The following is an 18,483-nucleotide window of genomic DNA, read 5'->3' as shown; positions in this document are numbered from 1 at the left end:
CTGCTGCAGCACAAACCTCTACATCCCTTCTCTAAGATGATCTACTGGGAATTAAAATAAGTGAGCCTCAAATTCAACTTTGAATTGTTAATCTGCTTTATTCTTTATTCCAATCACCTACTTATAATCACATGGAACTCCTTACATATTTTTATAAGAAATTACACAACTTCCATCTCTTCAAGCAAACAACAAAAACAGCCCCACTCTTTCAAGATCTATAAAATAATGGCTACTGATGAGTCAGTCATTCAATTTTCAAATTCCATGACCCCAAGAATCTAAATATTAGAGCCAGAAATATGAACTTCTGCACGACATGATGCTAATTCTAAGGACATACAAGCACAGAAGTTAAGACAATTGGATCCACTTATTAGTTGTGGGATTCCAAGAAAATTATTTAACCCCTGGACTTCAGAATTGAGATGATGACAGGACTGATCTTATGAGTTGTCATGGGAAATAAAGAAGATGCTCCACGTAAGAACTCAATAAATATGAGCTATGATTGTAACATGCATTATGGCTGAAACACATTACTTAAAATAAGTGTTTTCCAAAAGTGAGGACTTCAGATGAAACTTCAAGGAATATCTGTGTCTCAGAAGATCCACATGAAAGTACTACATAAGAAAAGAGCCCTACCCTCTGTCAAAAGGAGATGTTTCCACAAACCACAAACCCCTAACTCCAAGAATAATATTTTTAAAATATCCATCAACCCATACATTTGACTCATCTTACTGATTTATGGTCAGAGGAGGTAAGTGGGGAGTTTCAAACCAGATGGCTGTTTGCTGTTCAGTGAGCCCCAAGGAGGGTGCCCTGGCCACAGCCTGGCCTTCCCATGGAGGAGGGGGCGAGGAGCTGCTGGCTTCCTCTCCCCAACAGGTGTCCACAAAAGAGAAAATGCTCTACCACCGCTGTCCCTGGAGCGCCAACAAAGTCCTTGTCTACTGGCACCAACTAGGCTACTGCCACCCAGTTTGTTGACCTTCTGGGCAAAGTTAAAAAAAAAATCTTTCTTTTGGTAGAGTAAACAAGTACTGCAAGGACATGGGCTACTTTTATGTAAACAAGATAGCATAAGCAAAGATTCACTATTGATGTTATAGGTTATACCTTACTTTCAAATGAGGCACAGAAATCAGATAATTTTTATTTAAGAATAATTTTTTAAACACACGCTACAGCCCACCATGGTGGCTCAAATCTGTAATCCTAGCATTTCAGAGGCTGAGGCAGGAGGATTGTCTTGGGTTCAAGGCCAGCCTGCATTACAATGCAAAACCCTGTCTAAAGAAAGAAAGAAAGAAAGAAAGAAAGAAAGAAAGAAAGAAATGCTACAAATTAGCCTTTCCCCCCCGCCATTGTAAACTCCAACAGTCACTACAACTAACATGAATTTGGAGCTTCTTTGGAAGATGGTCAGAAAAGGTCCTCAGGAACACCCTCTTTCAAAAAAAAATAATGCTACCACTTAATCTGAGTCTGTACACGATATCACCAACAATACAAGCTCCTCAAGACATGAACACTGAGAAGGAATGCTCCGGAGAACTTCATTTGGATCCTGTACTTCTCTTAATAAACCCGAGCTGGTTTAACTGTAAAAAAAACTCAGGAGGTGGCTGGAGATGTAGTTCAGTGGCAGACCACATGCTCAGCTTGCATCAGGCTATGGGTTCAATCTCCAGCATGACAAAAAGATAAATAAAGGCACAGGAGAGAAGCCAAAGAGCTCTGCGCATGGCCCAGACTACCCTGAAAGAACCCTCAAATATTGACACCCCTGCAGAAGAAGGTGAGACAAGACCACCAGCCTTCTGTGCCTGAATCACATACGAAGGTACACAGACTTGTCACCAGATCAGTTTTCACAATATCCCTGCTTGCTTCACCCTCTGTAATGTCTGAATTCATTTCTAACAATTGGGAAGGATCACCATCTATTACTCACCTCCTAATCCAACCCAATCCCAAAGGTTCGTTCTTTCATAACTGCCAAATGACATTACCCCAAGAAAACCTCAGAGGAACCAGTCTTTAGGCCAAAGCACATACACATTTTCACGTTCACAGTTTTGCCTCAGCACCTCCTAACCAAGACTGAAATGAACCCATCCATTACCACACGAGTGTCTTAGCTTATGAACAATGCACATCAAATCACTCCAGAATTTCTACAGGGAATTTGCAAATATTTTAAGAAAGGAAGGAAAAGTATTTCTTGGAAGAAGATAGAAAGCGTGTTTCCTCTCCTTAGGCAGGGAACATCCTTTCCCCCACCTCTCACAAAAAACAACCAACCCTTCCCCTTCATTGCCACCTCCTCACTGGTGGCTTCCAAGCTGGACCTTCTGCTTCCCCTGGGGTCCTGTATAAAACCTCTTCAGAAGTCTCTCCCACCAGAAAGCAAACTCCTTCAAAGCAGAACCCCTGTCTGTCCCACCTGGCCATCCGGCTTGACAAAATCCTTTGCCGACTCAATTACAACTAATGAATTGCAGCATTTGTTGCCAAAATCCCACGTACAGTTAATTTTCCAGATCTCCCTCTTCCCTATACCAACATCTGGACCCACTCAAGGCTTATTCTGGAGCAGAAATCCTGGATCCCACTGGTCTCAGGGGACGAAATCAGTCTCCAGAAAATGAAAAATCGTGGTACCTATTACATCCTCTGCCTAGGGGTCCGAGGGAAATGGCAAAAAACAGACGTTTATTATTGAAGTCACTGACAACATCCTAAACCCTCATTCTCTAACCTGGTTAAACTGGGGTTTTTTATAAAATCTCAGAACATCATTAGCCAGGACGTACAGCTGACGTCTGTGGATAAAGTTCAATGCATGTAAAACAAAACGACTTAAATGTCTCTAAAAGCTACTGGGAATATGACACCAAATAATCTTCCCTTGCATGTTGGCTCGCTTAATGCAAGTTTGTTCCTTCTTTCGCTCTTTTTCTTTCTGACAGGGAAACGTGATCGACCTTACAATCAGCACCTTAGGTCTTCTCTAATGCTTTCCTTTTTTTGATCCTGAAGCAAGAAGGAGTCCTCAGGCTTTCCTTGCAAGTCTTAGGTGTGCAAAGCAGATGGGTGAATCAACCCCCCTAAACTCTAACACCAAAAAGTTGACCCTTCTGGAACGCCAACAAACACAAAGAAAGCGCGAAAGGGAAAACAGTGAGGAGAACCTGACGTTTACGTCGCAAACTCAAGTAGCCCCAAGGATACGGGGCACAGAGCGGCGACAAAGCAAAACGAGCCCCAGAGCAGCCCGGTCCTCCCGGCGCGACCCCCGCCCGGCGCTCACCGCGGCGCTGCTTCCTTCCATCTCCCATCGCCCGCCCGGCCCGCGCCTACCCGCGCCGGCTGCGGGCTCCGGCTGCGGCGGCTGCGCTCCGGGCGACGCTCGCTCGCTGCGGCGGTGGCCGGGCCGCGGCTCTTTGTTGAGCGTCGGGACTGCCGGGCGGCGAGGAACCGCGCGCTCCCGGGAAGCGGAGGCGGAGGCGGAGGCTGCTGGCTGGGGGCAGGGGCGGGCACGGGGGCGGTGCCCGAGGCCTCGGGGCCTCCCGAGCCTGCAAGCGGCCGGCTCAGCCCGGCTGCAGAAACCTGCCTGTTGCTTTGTCTTCTTCCCCGCCGCCTTCCCACCCGAGGAAAGTAAGCGGCGCCTTTGCAGGCGTTTCCTCTCAGGAAGGCGGTGGGAGGGGACCCGAGAGGAGTTGGCCCCGGGTCCCAGGTGGTCGCGGGTCGGGGGCGCGCGTCCCCTGAGGCCACCGCAGCCAGGTGAGGCGCCGCGTGGCTCCGAGCTGTGGTTCGTTGGCCCCTCTGGAGGGGACGCCCCTGCGACGAGCCGCCACCCGCGGAGTCTTCCCCGGGACCTGTCTAGCCCTGGAAAGGCCCACTGCCCCTTAGGGGGCTCCCTCCAGGAAGGACATGGCGCCCCGGTTCTTCCCGCGGCCTCTCTTCGGACCGTCCCGCCGGGACAGGTCACTTAACTGCATTTTCCTTTGGCAGTGCCTCGGACCTGTGCCCTTTTTTTCTTCTCCGTTGGATCCGAGCCAGCGACTTGGGCTGGAAAGGCGCCCTCCTCTGGGAGAGGGAGACCTTAAAACCACCCCTTTCACCATTAAGGTCCAGTCCAGGTAAAGAGGGTCTGAGGAGGCGAACCCCAGGGGGCCAGCTACGCGACGGGGGGGGGGGGGGGGGTCCTGGGTTTCTGTGGCAGCGTGCAGTCTTAGTCACATGACCGCTAGATGTCCAAGGAAAGGGAAGTGACAAACGTGGCCAAGTTTAGAGCTGAGGGTAGGGATCAGGTTTCCTGCTGCCCCGAGGAGCCAGTCCTCCAGGTCAGCTTGAGCTGCCTGGTGAGCTTAACTGCTGTCTGTCCCCTGAGCAGGAGCCTAGCAAGGACACAGCAAGACCCTGTGAGTCACCTACTTTTCCTTGATCTGATCGTCTCATCAGAGTCAGCCCACGGCATCCACCAGAGGAACCAGAACAAGAGAGTGGACACAGAGATACAAATGCTTTCCAACTTCCGGAAGACTGATCTCAGTCCTTGTGGGAAAACCAGCAGGGGCAAGTGTCTAGGCTGCCAGGGACCCAGTTATCTCTCTAATACCTTACAGAGCCGGCTTCTGGGTGCCTATTCCCATTAAACTCCTTGATCTTGAGGTCTGGTGATTTGGGGCAAAGAATCAGTGCAGTGATTCTTGGGGTAACAACGAGTACAGTGAGTAAGAATGAGTCGTTACCCTGGTGACAGGTCAGTGGCCTGGTGGTTTTAAGCTGGAGAATTAACCAATAACTTACAAACCCAGACATAACTTCATATAGGTCGAAAAGTCAACCTAAGTTTATGTGAGCTTACTAGCTAAGAGACTGGGAATGGTCCCCAGGAATCCAGCTGAAGTTACTATATTATACATAAGCATTCACCTTGGGGAAAGAAAGGAGGAGGCCACAAGACCCGCTGAGCAAGAACAGCCCCTGTAAGAGGCATGGGCTGGTGTATATTTATCCAGTATCATATTCCTCCACCAGCTCCATCCCTGAGCCCTGTGTATGTGAGGTGGAAAGAAAGGAAAACCGTACAGTAGGCAAGATGTTAAGTACGGAAGGTCAGAATGAGAAATAGAACAGAAGATGAACTCTTACCAAACATTTAATCCTCACTGTTTTCTGGAGGTCATGGAAAAGTCCAGATTATGGATTCTTTTTTGTAATCTCAAATACAAATTTCTAAAAGTTGACAAATCCCACAAACATCACCAAATTCAGAAAATACCACCACACCTTGCTAAATTTTATTATTATTACTACTGCTACTATTATTGATAAAAAATATGTGCACTTTTGGTATAGTATCAAATTTTAGAAGATCGCACAAATTCCTTTCACATATGAACTGTAGGATTTCAGGCCATTTCAAATAGTTTTGTGTGGTGATTAACGTTAAATGTTCTTTTCTTTGTTTTTAAATGAGGCATAAAGTAACTTTCCAAGATGATGTAAAGTGGATGATGTTGGTAACATTCATCAAAATTTATATTTAAGAGTTGTACATTGCTCTATACATAAATTTTGCCTCAATTAAAGAAAAAAATACAGGAATTTCAATCAAGGGAAATTCTAAAATTGTCCATTCATTGTCTTAGGTTGAAAGCCTAGAGAAATCTATGAAGTGTCCATTGCACTGCTGTAAGATGAAGACCTGTGTGTGTGTATCACACACATGTACATGGTAGGGGTGCTGATAAAACCTGAGGCTGAGAGGGATCTTACAGAAGGCAGAGGCAAAGAGCCACTTGGATTCTGTCTTGAGATTTAATGTTGAACATGTGGATCCAAGACTTTAAAAATGTTCTTTCCTTAACCAAGTGAGTCTGAATATATAATATGTGGATACCCAAGGATCAGAGGAAAACTCTTTATTCCAGGTGAAAGCCAAGGTAATTGACTCAGGTGTGGAAAGAAATGTACCCCTCAAACCAGAAATGAAACAGTGAATGGAAAGAGATGAACCCCACACTTTAAGCAAAACCCAGTAACTTTTTTGTTAATCTGTGTTATGAATTTTGTCATCTCATAGTCATAAGTTGTTTCATGTCAGAACAGTAAGAAATTTAAGAATTCACTCTGACTCCTCCATATTATCTGTATTCTTAAACAATTCAAGAGTCTTAGAATATGCATTTAAAGAAAGAAATTTTTAGGGCTGGGGATTTAGCTCAGTGGTTCTGCCACCTGCCTCGCAAGTACAAGGTCCAGAGTTCAATCCCCAGTACAAAAACAAAAAGGAAGAAATTTTTACTTTAAATCACAAACACAAATAGCTCTAACATCTGCAGTATTTTCAATTAGAATGCCTGAGACACGCACTTCAGTATGTACTTAGGATCCTTTATGCATCATATTGTAATGGTCAGTCTTGATTGTGAACTTGATTGGCTTGAGAGATACCTAGAAGCACATTTCTGGGTGTGTCTGGGTGGTTGTGGGGATGGGACCTTGAGGACTGTGGTGCTGATGTTTTATTTGAGTGATGTGATGCTAGTTACGCTGATCAAAACTCATCAAAATTTGTACTTAAGAGCTATACATAGTACATTTTTCTATATATAAATTTTAACTACATTAAAGGAAAAACAAGATTTTTAAACAAGAGAAATACTCAAGGGTCCCGGGCCCCTTCTTCTCTGGTCTTTCCCTCTTACTCTGCTTCCTGGATGCCCTGAGATGGGCAGCTTTCCTTTTCCCCATGATGTTTCTGTCTTAGAGCCAGCAGACCATGGACTAATACCTCTAAAACTGTGAGCCAAAATAAGCCTTTTCTCCTTTAAGTTGTTCCAGCAACAAAAAGCTAGCTAATACATATACCAAATGCAGAAAAACCATTGATATATTAGTATTATTGCCATATCTCTAGCTTCACATACTGTGCCTGGTCCATAACAGGAGCTCAATAAATAATTGTTGAAATTTTCCACTACCCAAGACAGAAAGATTTGATATTACCTAAAATCAGATTGTGCTTGAATTTCAGTAGCCTGAGACGAAGCTGAGAGAATTTGTGTAAAACCAAATTGTAAAATGTAAAAACAAAGCCATTTGCCTGTTGGGACTCTGCTGAACACTGAGTAGGCGTTGGATGGATAGGAGACAAGAAGCAAAGAGCAAAGATGTGCCTAGTGTGCTTGGGTGACTAAAGACAGTAAAGAAGAGGGGAAGCTAGAGGAGGGTGTGGATGCTTCCTGCCTGTGGTCAAGTGCATAAGGAATGTCAGTTCAGAGAGTGGGCACAGGCATAAGGTAGACTCCACTCACCTATTACCAAGACCCAAATAAGTAAGGCTAAGTCTGGGGAGAAAACAATAATAATATACACTTATAGTAAAGGTCTCCACTTATTGTTATCCTTCCTATGCATAATTATTCATTCATGTGACAAATATTTATTGAACATTTATTATGTAGTAGCTGTAGTTCACTGACTATAGCAGGACACCCAATATCTCTTTCCTAATGAGCCTTATAGACTAATGAGCTTAGGAAAGCAGAAAATAAGCAAGGTAAGTAAATAAATGGGATGTTATAAGGTGCTACATGCTTTGGAGAAAAAATAGCAAAAAAAGGAGATAAGGAATAAGAGGCATGGGATTCAGTACAGTAGCAAAGGGTGTCCTGAGAAGGTTTTACTGATAAGGTGAAAGTTGAACAGAGACCTAAAAGAGATGAGAGATGAAGCCCCTCAGATATGTGAGGAAGCACAAAGGCCCTGGGGTCTTTCCTGGTGTGTGCTGAGCACAGTAAGGCTGTTAGCCGAGTAAGCCAAGGACTACGAGGAGGTGTGATATGTGGAATTGTATAGGTCATTGTATGTGTGGGCTCTTGTGGATAGGTCATTGTATGCACAGGGCTCCCAACTGCACTGGGGAGATGTTGCACAGGTAAGTGATATGATCTGACAAATCTTTTATCAGGACAGATCCCCCTGTGTGATAAAAGCAGGGAGGTGAATTAGGAAGCTATTGCAAAACTGCAAGCAAGCGACAAGAACGGTAGCTAGCTCCAGGTTGGGATCAAAGGGGGTGGTAAGAAGTGTTCACGTTCTAGTGCTATGGAGCTGACAGGTGCTTAGAGATGGATCCAAGGTGTAAGAGAAAGAAAGGCGAAGATGGCTCAAAGGTTTACAGTTAAACCACTAGAAAGATGGTGCTGCACCAACTAAATGGGGGAGAACTGTGGACCTGCAAGGCTGGGGTGGAGCAATCAGGCCACCAGTGGCTACCTGTATTGAAGGTTGTGAACGTGGAAGTGGATGACAAAATAGGAAAAATGCACGCTGTGCAGGCAAATCAAGCTCTTGAGTCTAAGCATGAGAAAGAAAAAGGGTTTACATGTGCTGTGGTCTGTGCTTATGTGGAATGGTCTTAAGGTTGTTTTGGAAGCTCAAGTGGGAAGAGGGGCAGCCCCCCAATATCCCATCTGTACTAAGTTTACCCCCCAGCATAACAAAAAAACCAAAACAAAATGAGAACAAAAAACAATGGAAGCGCTAGCATTATATTCCTATAATCCCAGCAGTATCTTACTTTGTCTCAAACTAATTTCTTCCCTGACCTGGTGAGACTAATATTTATTCACAAGTACTGTTTGCAAAAATTGTTACTTCTGCCAGGCATGGTGGTACATGCCTGTAATCCCAGCACGCCGGAGGCTGAGGCAGGAGGATCACTGATTTCCAGGCCACCCTGGGCTACATAGTGAGTTTAAGAACAGCCCAAGCAACATAGGGAGATCCTGTCTAAAAAAAAAAAAAAAAAAAAAAAAAATAGTTACTTCTGGAATTAACTACAAAGATGGATTTACTTAATACATTGTTTTCCAGGATGATAGAAATTAATTAATATTTTATTTTTTGCTACCAAAAAACTACCACAACTTCTTGGAATTATAACAAGAATATGTAATGAAATCCACATATGCATCACGATAGGGATGTTGACTGGGTTCCATTTCTGTTTGACCAAATCTTCCATGATTCCATTACTCTGTAAGAGAGACTTCCCCACCAGGAGATGGAAAGTGGCAGGCCAGGCAGTTTTCAGCCCACTTGTAGGTTCTCTGCACACAGAGTCAGTTCTGTTACCAGTCCTGAGTGCAAACTTGACTTAGCCTTGTTAAATCTTCTCGGCTTCCGCTAGGACAGAGCGGTGGGAAGGGGTGAGTGAGTGAGGCCCTGTGCTCCTGCCGTTAGCCCTAAGGACTCCCTGGGACACCTCCTCTTCCTGCTGAGGCTCTCCTGCCCACCCCGTTGAATGGATCCCACACAGAAAGACTTTCTTGCCCACGGCTGCATCAGTTCACAAGAAACTGTCCCCTGCCCCTTGCTTAAGCTGCTCTGGGCATGAGGGCTAAGGCCAACCACACAGCAAAGGTGATCATGGCCCTCACCCCAGGTTTCCTGCCAAGCCACCCCCACTGGCTTTCTGAGGTGTGAGTGAGGCCGCCTCCTCATTTTCTCCAGCTGTAGAGAACAACCGCAGATTTCTCCAGGGGTCTCCTTCATTAGGCTGGGGGTTCGAGAGCAGCACCCCCAACCCGCCCTCTAAATGAAGACAGGGCCTGGCAACAACTTGTATCACCATCTTCTCCCTCTCTCCTCAGATTCTCACTTCTGTTTATAGCTTTGATGCCAGGGTGGGATCCAAGATTGTGGAACAAGTTCTGAGGACATTTCTGTAAAAATCTGCAGGGGGAGTGCAGTTGTTTCACCGTCACTTTGAGAATCTGCCATGTGTATCACAGTCTACTTCAGGAGACCCTGGAAAGAATCCCTTCCACCATTCTCTCAAACTTCTTAGCTTGAAAAAAATCATTTTGGTCACTACAAATATATTGCACATGCATATAGTATATAGACTTGATCAGCTGCACTGCATATTCATATTTGAGGTGATGATTCTGGAAGCTTAGTCCTGGGTCATCAGCTGTCACTGAAGAAAATCCCACATCTACATTTGGCCCAATCCACTGCACCTACATTGTGAATGTTAGGTCACTTCTTATGTCTCACTGGTCACATCTGCTATGTCTTAATTCAATAGCTACTCGACACCTGTGGCCATTGCAATTTAATGAATTAAAAGAAAATTAGATTTAAAAATTCATTTGCTCAGCCCCATTAGTCACATTTCAAGTGTTCAATAGCCACAGATGATGAATGGCTGTAATGTTTAAATCATGCAGATCTAGATTATTTCCATCAAGGCAAAGAAAACTGTTCTACAGTACTGCCTCACATAGGAGACATCAAATATAGGACAGGTGTGGGAGGCGAGGACAGGAGGATTGAAAATTCAAGCCTAAGCCTGGAGAACTGAGTAATTTAGCGAGACCCTATCTCAAGACAAAAAATAAATTTTTAAAGGGTTGGAGATGTAGCTCAGTTCCAAGGCCTTCCATTCAATTCCCAGTACCAGGGAAGAAAAAAAGACAAGTGAAAGTTTGGCCCAAAGGTACCATAATTACATTGGTTGGTTTTCCTTACGACCAAAGCTGTACAGTACCAACAGTCCCTGACTAAGTCCTCTTAGGCTTTTCAACTTTGCAGTGGCTCAAAAATGATATGAATTTAGTATGGAATTCAAAATTCCATACATCAAAATTTGGTTGTTTTGTTTTGTCATGCTGGACATTGAATCCATGGTTTCACGCATGAGAGACAAGCACTGATGCTGAGCTACATCTCCAGCCCTGTACTTCACAGTTTGAATTTGCTATTTTCCCTGCCTAGCAATATTCAGTATGTCGCTGTGTCCAGCCAGCCGCACCTCCGTGAGGATAAATGACTGAGTTCTGCAGCATGGGTAGCCATCATTTTGGTATGCCCGAGCCACATTGAGTGAAGAGGAATTGTCTCGGGCCACATACAGAATACATAATATAACGTTAATGCATATAGGTAAAAGAAAACTGTTACTTTTTAGTGTTTTTATTATGTTTCTAGCACTAGTGATGTTGCGTATGTAATTATAACAATATCACAGGCAAAAAAACCATTTGATACCTTTATGTGGTGTGCTTCCTACACCACAGCTGCTAAAAAAACTTTGAACTTATTACATTATTTCATGAAATAACACAAACCCAAATTTAATCATTAAATAAGAAAGTCTGTATGTCTACTTAATAATAATAAACGTCTGACTTCACAAGTACACACGTGTAGGTAGGCTGAAATACTACTGATAATTGCTGGGCTGTACTTGCCAAGTCCCATAAGCACATGTGAGGTCTGATACACGCAGTCTTCAATTTGACCCCCATGATGGTCACAGGAGGCAGAGTTAGCACCACACTGTTCCTCCCCTGCACTGCATTCTCTGTGACCTGCTGTCGTAGTTACTTTCTCACCACTGAGACACAACACCTGACACCCAGCCACTCTGTGGAGGGAAGGTTCATCTTGGCTCACAGATCATAGAGCTTTCAGTCCATACTAGGCTGGTCCAAGGCAGGGTGCCATGGTAGAGGGGCACAGCAGAGAAGAAACACCTCATGGCATGGCAGGCAGGAAGCAGAGAGAGTAATGAAGGGAGGAGAGGGGGATATAGATCCTTCCCTGCCTGGCCCCAGTGACTCACCTCCTCCCACCAGGGTTCACCTCCCAACATCACATTTAGCTGCGACTCACCAGTGGGGTAATCCAATCAACTCCCCAAAGCACCACCTATGAGCACAGGAGGAGACATCTAGATAAAAACTGTTAACACCTGTACAGTCCTTGCCTGAGCACTACCTAATCAAATCATGAAATATATTGGCAAAAAACACACAACTTTAAAAGTTTGCAATCTTGGGCCAGGGATTTAGCTCAGTGGTTCTGGCACCTGCCTCGTAAGCACAAGGTCCCGAGTTCGATCCCTGGTACCACAAAAAAAAAAAAAAGTTTGCAGTCTTTTGGGGCCACATTACTAGATGTCCAGGCCTGTCGGGGGCCCAGAGACCTTGGGATAGACAGCACCTGACATTGTACTTCGTTGTTAAGTTAGGATGTTTGGTAGGTTAGCCTTGTTTGATACATTTTCAAATTAATGAGGTCCTTAAAATGGGTTATTGGAATGTAACTCTTTAGTAAACTGAGGAGCATCTATACTATGTGCTGACTCAACCATTAAAAGTAAGCCGCACATTTAGTTTTTCACACCAGAGAAACTTTATTTTCGGTATTTACACGTGTGTCCTATTTATTTCACTTAAAACTAAAAGTGTAAATAAGGATCAAAATGCATAATTGATACTGTGAAATAGGAAGAAAAGATCTAAAGGAATAGAGGAAATGGGAGGGATGGGGGAAGGAGAGAAGGGAAAAGAAAAAATATGAGAAAAGGATAAAACTGGAAACAAATTATTTGTAAATAGGGAAGGGTGGAGGAGGTGAAGGGAGGGCAGGGGAATGGGGGAAAAAATGAGAACCAAGATACACCCTGTAAAGGTACAAGATCCCAATGATGAATGTAACTATATTGTATACCTAAAATGTACCAATAAATAAACTTAATTTTTTAAAAAAGTAAGCCTCACATCTTTACACAGGTCATAGCTACAGCTGCTGTTCTATTTCACCCTCGAAAGTCTGTCTGCTGCCCCCGACTCCACTGGAAAATGCTTTACCATCAAAACAATTCCTGCAAATGATTGAAGAGAAAAAGCCCCTATTTCCCTCAAACAACTAATCACTTTTGTAGAATTATTCCAAGAATGAAGAGTAATCCTTTTAAAAACAGTGTCTGTATCAAAGGGAGATTCCATAAAAAAACCGTTTTTTCGCTGAAATAAACATTTCATTTGTGATATTTTTTCCAGGGTAAAAATGATCCATGCCTGCATATGTGCTCAAATTATATGAGCACCTTGGAACGTTTCGAAGAAGAAGGCATAGCACAGTAATGCAGCTTCTCTGCAGTGGGTGGTGACAGGGGAAGCTATCTCCTCCTGAACCAGAGTCAGGGGACAGACAGGGTCCCAGGCTGCTCCCTGTCTAATCGAGTGTGGACACATAAGAACTGTGTTTGATCTGTGTTTTGGTTCCTAGCAGGAGGCTCTTAAAACTCCCTGATAGGAGAGTCTTCTATTCATAAAAGAATCCCTTTGGATGGAGCCTGAATTTATGCTAATGAGGTGAACTAGGGCAGGATCCATGGGCAGCCTCAGGCTGGGGTTGGTCATCAGAAAGACCACGTGATACAAGGGTTGGCACTTTCAGCGCCACCCCCTGAACTTCAGAAATGGTAGTGGACCTGGAGATTAAACTCTATAAAAAGCTGTTTGTTTATTTATTTGTTTGTTTGCCATCTGATTTTGAGACAGGGTCTTGCTATGCAGCCTAGGCTATCCTTGAACTCATGACTCTCCTGCCTTACCCTACATGGGTGGAATTAGAGATGCACACCACCACCCCTGGCTCTATAAAAACTCTTGAAGGAAGAAGTTTGTCGAGCTTAAAGGTTGGTGAGTACATTATTATGATGATGTGGTGTGCGCAGAGAGGCCATGGAAGTCCTCTGTCCCACTTTGTGCCACTTTGTGCCACTTTGTTCTAGGCTTCTTTTCCATTAGCCGCTCCTAAATTGTGTCCTTTTAAGAAACTGATAACTATAAATAAACTTGGCATTGTAGTCCTATGAGCCATTCCAGCAAATTGCAGACCTAAGAAGGGGTCACAAACCCCTGATTTATAGTTGGTTGGTCAGCAGTATAGGTGATAACTTGGGACTTGCTGCTAACATCTGCAACGGGAACAGTCTTGTGGAACTGGGCTCTTCAACTTGTGAGCTATGACAGGAACTCCAGGTAGATAGTATCAGAGAAGAAGAGGACACTGGGACACCCACTTGATGTCCTCGGAGAATTGGAGAATGATTGTTAAGAAAAAAACCCCTCACATTAGGTGTCAGAAGAATTGTGTGAATAGACAAACAGTTTTCTTTTTCCACAAAACTTCCAAGTTCCTAGGCTTCCATTTCTTCTTCTACAAATGAGAACACTTGGCTTTCCTGCTTGCCCAATTCCAGCATTCTGAGATTTTAAGAGCTTTCAGTTGAAAGCAGTCCCTGTTTTCATGACCCTCACAATGTTTTGGCAAGACTTTAGTGACAACAACAAATTTCAGAAGCTGACTCTGTTCTGAATCGTGACTCTAAGAAACTCAGGCTAGTCTAACAGAGCTTTCCAGGTGGCAAAGACCATATCTGTATTTATTTAGTTTTCACCCCCAGTGCTAAACATGTTGCCTACTACGTAGAAAGTGCTCAACTAGTGTTCCATGAATGAATGAATGAATTAATGAATGGATCCTGTCTCCTTATTTGGGGCAGAAGTAACATGTTACTTGTTTAGGAATTCCCTTGATTTTAGTGGCTCTAAAGAGAGAAAGATTGGTATTTTCAACAAAGTAGATTGGAATTTCTAATAGAATTCTCATCACAAAAACATGCACATAAACATTTACATTTTAGAATCTCCATAAACTTAGGTGTTTTTTAAAGAAAGATCTCTCCCATTAAAGACTCCTACTCTGAATATAATTGCTGAGTAACCTACCAACAGTGACAACAGGAGACAAGTTCTTGGGGCTGAATTCAGAAAAAGTGGGTTTTGAGTCACTTTACTCCTAAGTTCCGTGAAACCAGGCATCTGGTCCTTTTGGTTTTTATTATTCCACAGTCAGGAACCCCAGAAAAAGTTGGGACTTTTCCCCTTCCAAAATCAGCTTTTTTAAAGTATTATATACTACTCCTGTCTGCAAAACATCAATTTTGTGTACACTTTGATGAATTTATCAGATATACAGAGTTGTAAGAGTATCACCCCACTCAAGATATTTCTTCCCCACTGGCTCCCTGCAGAAAGTTCTGTGCCACCGGGCCCTTTGCAGCAAAGCAGCTGGTCCTTTCCCCCAGGATGTGGCATCTTAGCAGCTCCTGACCTCCTTCCTCTCCCTGGAGTTTTGTCCTTTTTAGAATTTCATATAAATGGAATCACATGGCATGGAATCTTTGTGTCTGCCTTCTTTCACATAGCATAGTGCTTTTGAGATTCGTCTGTATTTACACATATGGATATGTAGTTGATTACTCTTTAATGGTGAATAGTGTTCTATTGTGTGGACATATAATTCATGTATCCACTGATGGACATTTAGATTGTGTTACTCTTTTGTCTATAACAAATAAAATTTCATGAACCTCCACATTCATTGTTTTTTGGGGGGTTTTTTTGGTAGCAGGGATCGAACTCGGGTCCTTGTGCTTGAGCAGCAGGTGGCGAAACCACTGAACTAAATCCCTGGCCCTACATTCAATTTTTTTGTATGTGTACATGTGTTTTCTTGGATAAATACACTGAAGTAATATTGTTGGGTCATACGGTTAATGTAATTTTTTTTTTACAAAATCTGCTCATTTTCAAAAGTGACTATACTATTTATACTAATTTGCATTCCCATCTGCAATGTATGAGAGTTCCAATGTTCTTCATTATTGCCAACATTCAGTATTGTCAGTTTTAAACAAAAGTTTAGCCTTTGAGCATATAGTAGTAACACATGATAGTTTCACTGGCATGTGCTAACAATGAATGTTACTAAACATCTTTTTATGTACTGTACCTATTTTAAACTCACATATTTTCTTTTGCAATGCATCTGTTTCTTCTGCCCATTTTTAAAATGGATTTTTTTGTCTTATCACTGAAATGTAAGAATTCTTTCTTTCTTTCTTTTTTTTTAGTGTGGTACTGGAGATTGAGCCCAGGCCCTTTGCACTAAGCTAATACTTGGCCCTTTTTCTTTTTTTTTTTTTTGGACCAGGGATAAAACTCAGGACCTTGTACTTGCAAAGCAGGTGGCAGAACCACTGAGCTAAATCCTCAGCCCCCATTTTCTTATTTTTAAAATTTAGAGACAGGGTCTTTCTAAGTTACTAAGTTGCCCAGGCTGGGCTTGAAGTTTTAATCCTCCTGCCTCTCAGAATACTGTGATAGCAGGAGTGCACTACCACCAGGCCCATAAGAAGTTCTGTATATATCCTGAATACAAATTCTGGGTCAGACATGTATTTTTTTCCTTGTCTTTGTCTGCCCTTTTCAGTTTCTTGAGTGTTTTTGAACAGCAAAAGGTTTTAATTTAAATGAAGTCCAATCTACTATTTTAAAAGTATTTTTATGGTTTGTGTTTTGTATCCTAAGAAATCTTTGCCTAATCCAACATCACTCTGCTTGTAGAAGTTTTAGCTTATATATATATGAAGGTAGAAGGTCTTTTTTTTTTCTATACAGATAACTAGTTGTTGTTCCACCTTAATTCTTGAAAAGATTATCCTTTCCCCATTTAATTACCTTGCTGAAAATCAATTGTCCAGATACATATTTTTAAACTCTCTCTTCTACTCCAATGATCTATGTATTTATCTTTACACTAATACATACTTTTGATTACTAGTCTTATAGTAAATCTTGATTGATGTCAAGTTGTGTAAGCATTGCAACTTTGCACTTCCTGTTATTTAAAATTGATTTGATTCCTGTAAATTCCTTGCAATAAATTTGAGAGTTAACTGGTTGATTTCTTTTAAAATGCCTACTGGGATTTTGATTGGGATTTCACTGAATTTGTAAGACAATTTGGATAGAATTGATAGTCTCAGTCTCAGTCTTCTGAAACATGAACATCATCTATCTATCTATCTACTATTTTACCATTTTTTTAGGTCTCTTTTGATTTCTTTTGGCAATTTTATGTAGTTTTCAGTGAATAATACTTGTGCATTTTTATGTAGTTTTTACCCAAGTGTTTCATGCTTTTTAATGCTATTGTAACCGTATTGTATTCTTAATTATAATTTTGTACTTTTCACTATTAGTATAAAGAAACAAAATTTATTTTATGTTAATCATGTATCTTGTGGCCTTGCTAAATTATTATTTCTACTAGTTTTAAAATGAAATCCTGAATTTTCTACATAGTTAATCATGGCATTTGTGAATAAAGACAGTTTTAAAACGAGCACGGTGGTGCATGCCTGTAATCTCAGATTCTTAGGCGGCTGAGTGAGATAGCAGAATTGTGAGTTCAAGGCCAACATGGGCAACTTAGTGAGCCTCTGTATCAAAACAAGAAGGAAAGAAGGACTGGGCCTGTAGCTCTGTGGTAGAGTGCCCTTGGGTTCCATCCACAGTGCTGAAAGAAAAAAGATAGTATTACTGTCTTTTCAGAGCCTTTTTTTACTGATTAGGAACTCTAGTATGAAATCAAATAGAAGTGGTAATAGTCCTACCTAATATCAGACTTTAGGGGAAAAGCATTTAGTCTCTTCTTATTAAAAAAAACTATATATATAAATACACATATCTACTTCATGTGTGAGCTTCCAAAGAAGTCCATTTCATCTATATCGTCAAAATTATTGGGATAAAGTTTTAAAATGTATTTCCTTATTATTCTTCTAATGTTTGAATGATCTGTAGTAATTTTTATATTGGTCATTTATGCCTATTTCATTAGTTTAAGTAGAGGCCTATCATTTTTTTTTGATCTTGTCAAAGATTTCATTGATTTTCTTCATTGCTTTACTATTTCTTAATTTTTTGATTGCTGTTTCCAACTTACTTTGAATTTAAATTGCTTTTCCCATGCTCTTAACATTGCATCAAGAGAGAGCTTAATGTTAAATCCAGTGACAAAGGAAATAGGGAAGGTTATAAGCCAGTTTAGACTTTATAAGAGTGGAAGGTGGAGCATCCACCCCAAAACAGATTATATCCAGATTCTGTAAATAATCCCCCCACTTCTTCTTCCCTACTCAGACCTTATTTATTACATTCCTATGTTAGCCATCTACCACTTCTTCATTTTTAAATCATTCAATCAGAAGGAATGCAAAATAGTAATTGTTACAGACTGATTTTGATCTTAGATGTGCCTGAATCAACTAATTCCCCCTTCAGGTCCCTTTTCTTCAACTCATTCCAAATAGACTCATGAGTTTAGAAGAGTATGGCAGAAACAATCCTGTCTGTTTACTAAATCATTTCAGTTTCCTCCTACACACAAAGGAAGACTACATTTCCTAGCCCAACTGTATTTAGGTAGTGCTGTGTTACTAGTTCTGGTCAGTGGAATGTCAGCAGCAGTCATGTTTCCTCAAGACCTAGCACCTATAATCTCCAGCAGATCCTCTCTGCTCCCTGGTCTGGTCCCTGGAAGTTTGTCAGAGCCCAGAGCAACCAGAACATTTGCTAACACACATTCCAGGAAGTAAGCAAGACAGAAACCTCTATGGACTTAAGCTCTTGAAATGCAAAGATTTGTATTACAGCAGGAACATTACTCACCTTGATTAACACCTCGCCCAAACAACACACAATCGAGGGCCAATAATGAATATATTGTTACAAGTTTTGAAAACCA

General features: G+C 42.0%; 1 protein-coding gene and 1 long non-coding RNA gene across 6 annotated transcripts in view; one reads left to right on the top strand and one right to left on the bottom strand.

Annotated features, from left to right (window-relative positions):
- Window positions 1-18,483, bottom strand: part of Psd3 (pleckstrin and Sec7 domain containing 3) — a 517,630-nt gene that overhangs the window by 419,313 nt on the left and 79,834 nt on the right. For 2 of the 5 annotated variants that reach the window (XM_021261217.2, XM_004848240.4), the window contains exon 1: window positions 3,323-3,467. The exons of the other annotated variants lie outside the window; for them this stretch is intronic. In XM_021261217.2, the coding sequence (XP_021116876.2) occupies window positions 3,323-3,343 (21 nt within the window). In that variant the 5' untranslated portion in view covers window positions 3,344-3,467. Of the gene's footprint in view, window positions 1-3,322; window positions 3,468-18,483 lie in introns of those variants that run through there. 5 annotated transcript variants of the gene reach the window in all.
- Window positions 3,555-12,334, top strand: LOC110350024 (uncharacterized). The gene is made up of 3 exons (XR_002396291.2): window positions 3,555-3,795; window positions 4,027-4,154; window positions 4,409-12,334. It is a non-coding gene; the product is annotated as an uncharacterized LOC110350024 (long non-coding RNA).

Source organism: Heterocephalus glaber, unplaced genomic scaffold (genome assembly GCF_053883595.1).
Source record: "Heterocephalus glaber isolate CG9 unplaced genomic scaffold, H.glaber_assembly_v1.0 deba00001460, whole genome shotgun sequence".
Classification (NCBI taxonomy): Eukaryota; Metazoa; Chordata; class Mammalia; order Rodentia; family Bathyergidae; genus Heterocephalus; species Heterocephalus glaber.
The sequence above is the reverse complement of the archived record's forward strand: the minus strand, read 5'-3'. Positions and strand labels throughout refer to the sequence as shown.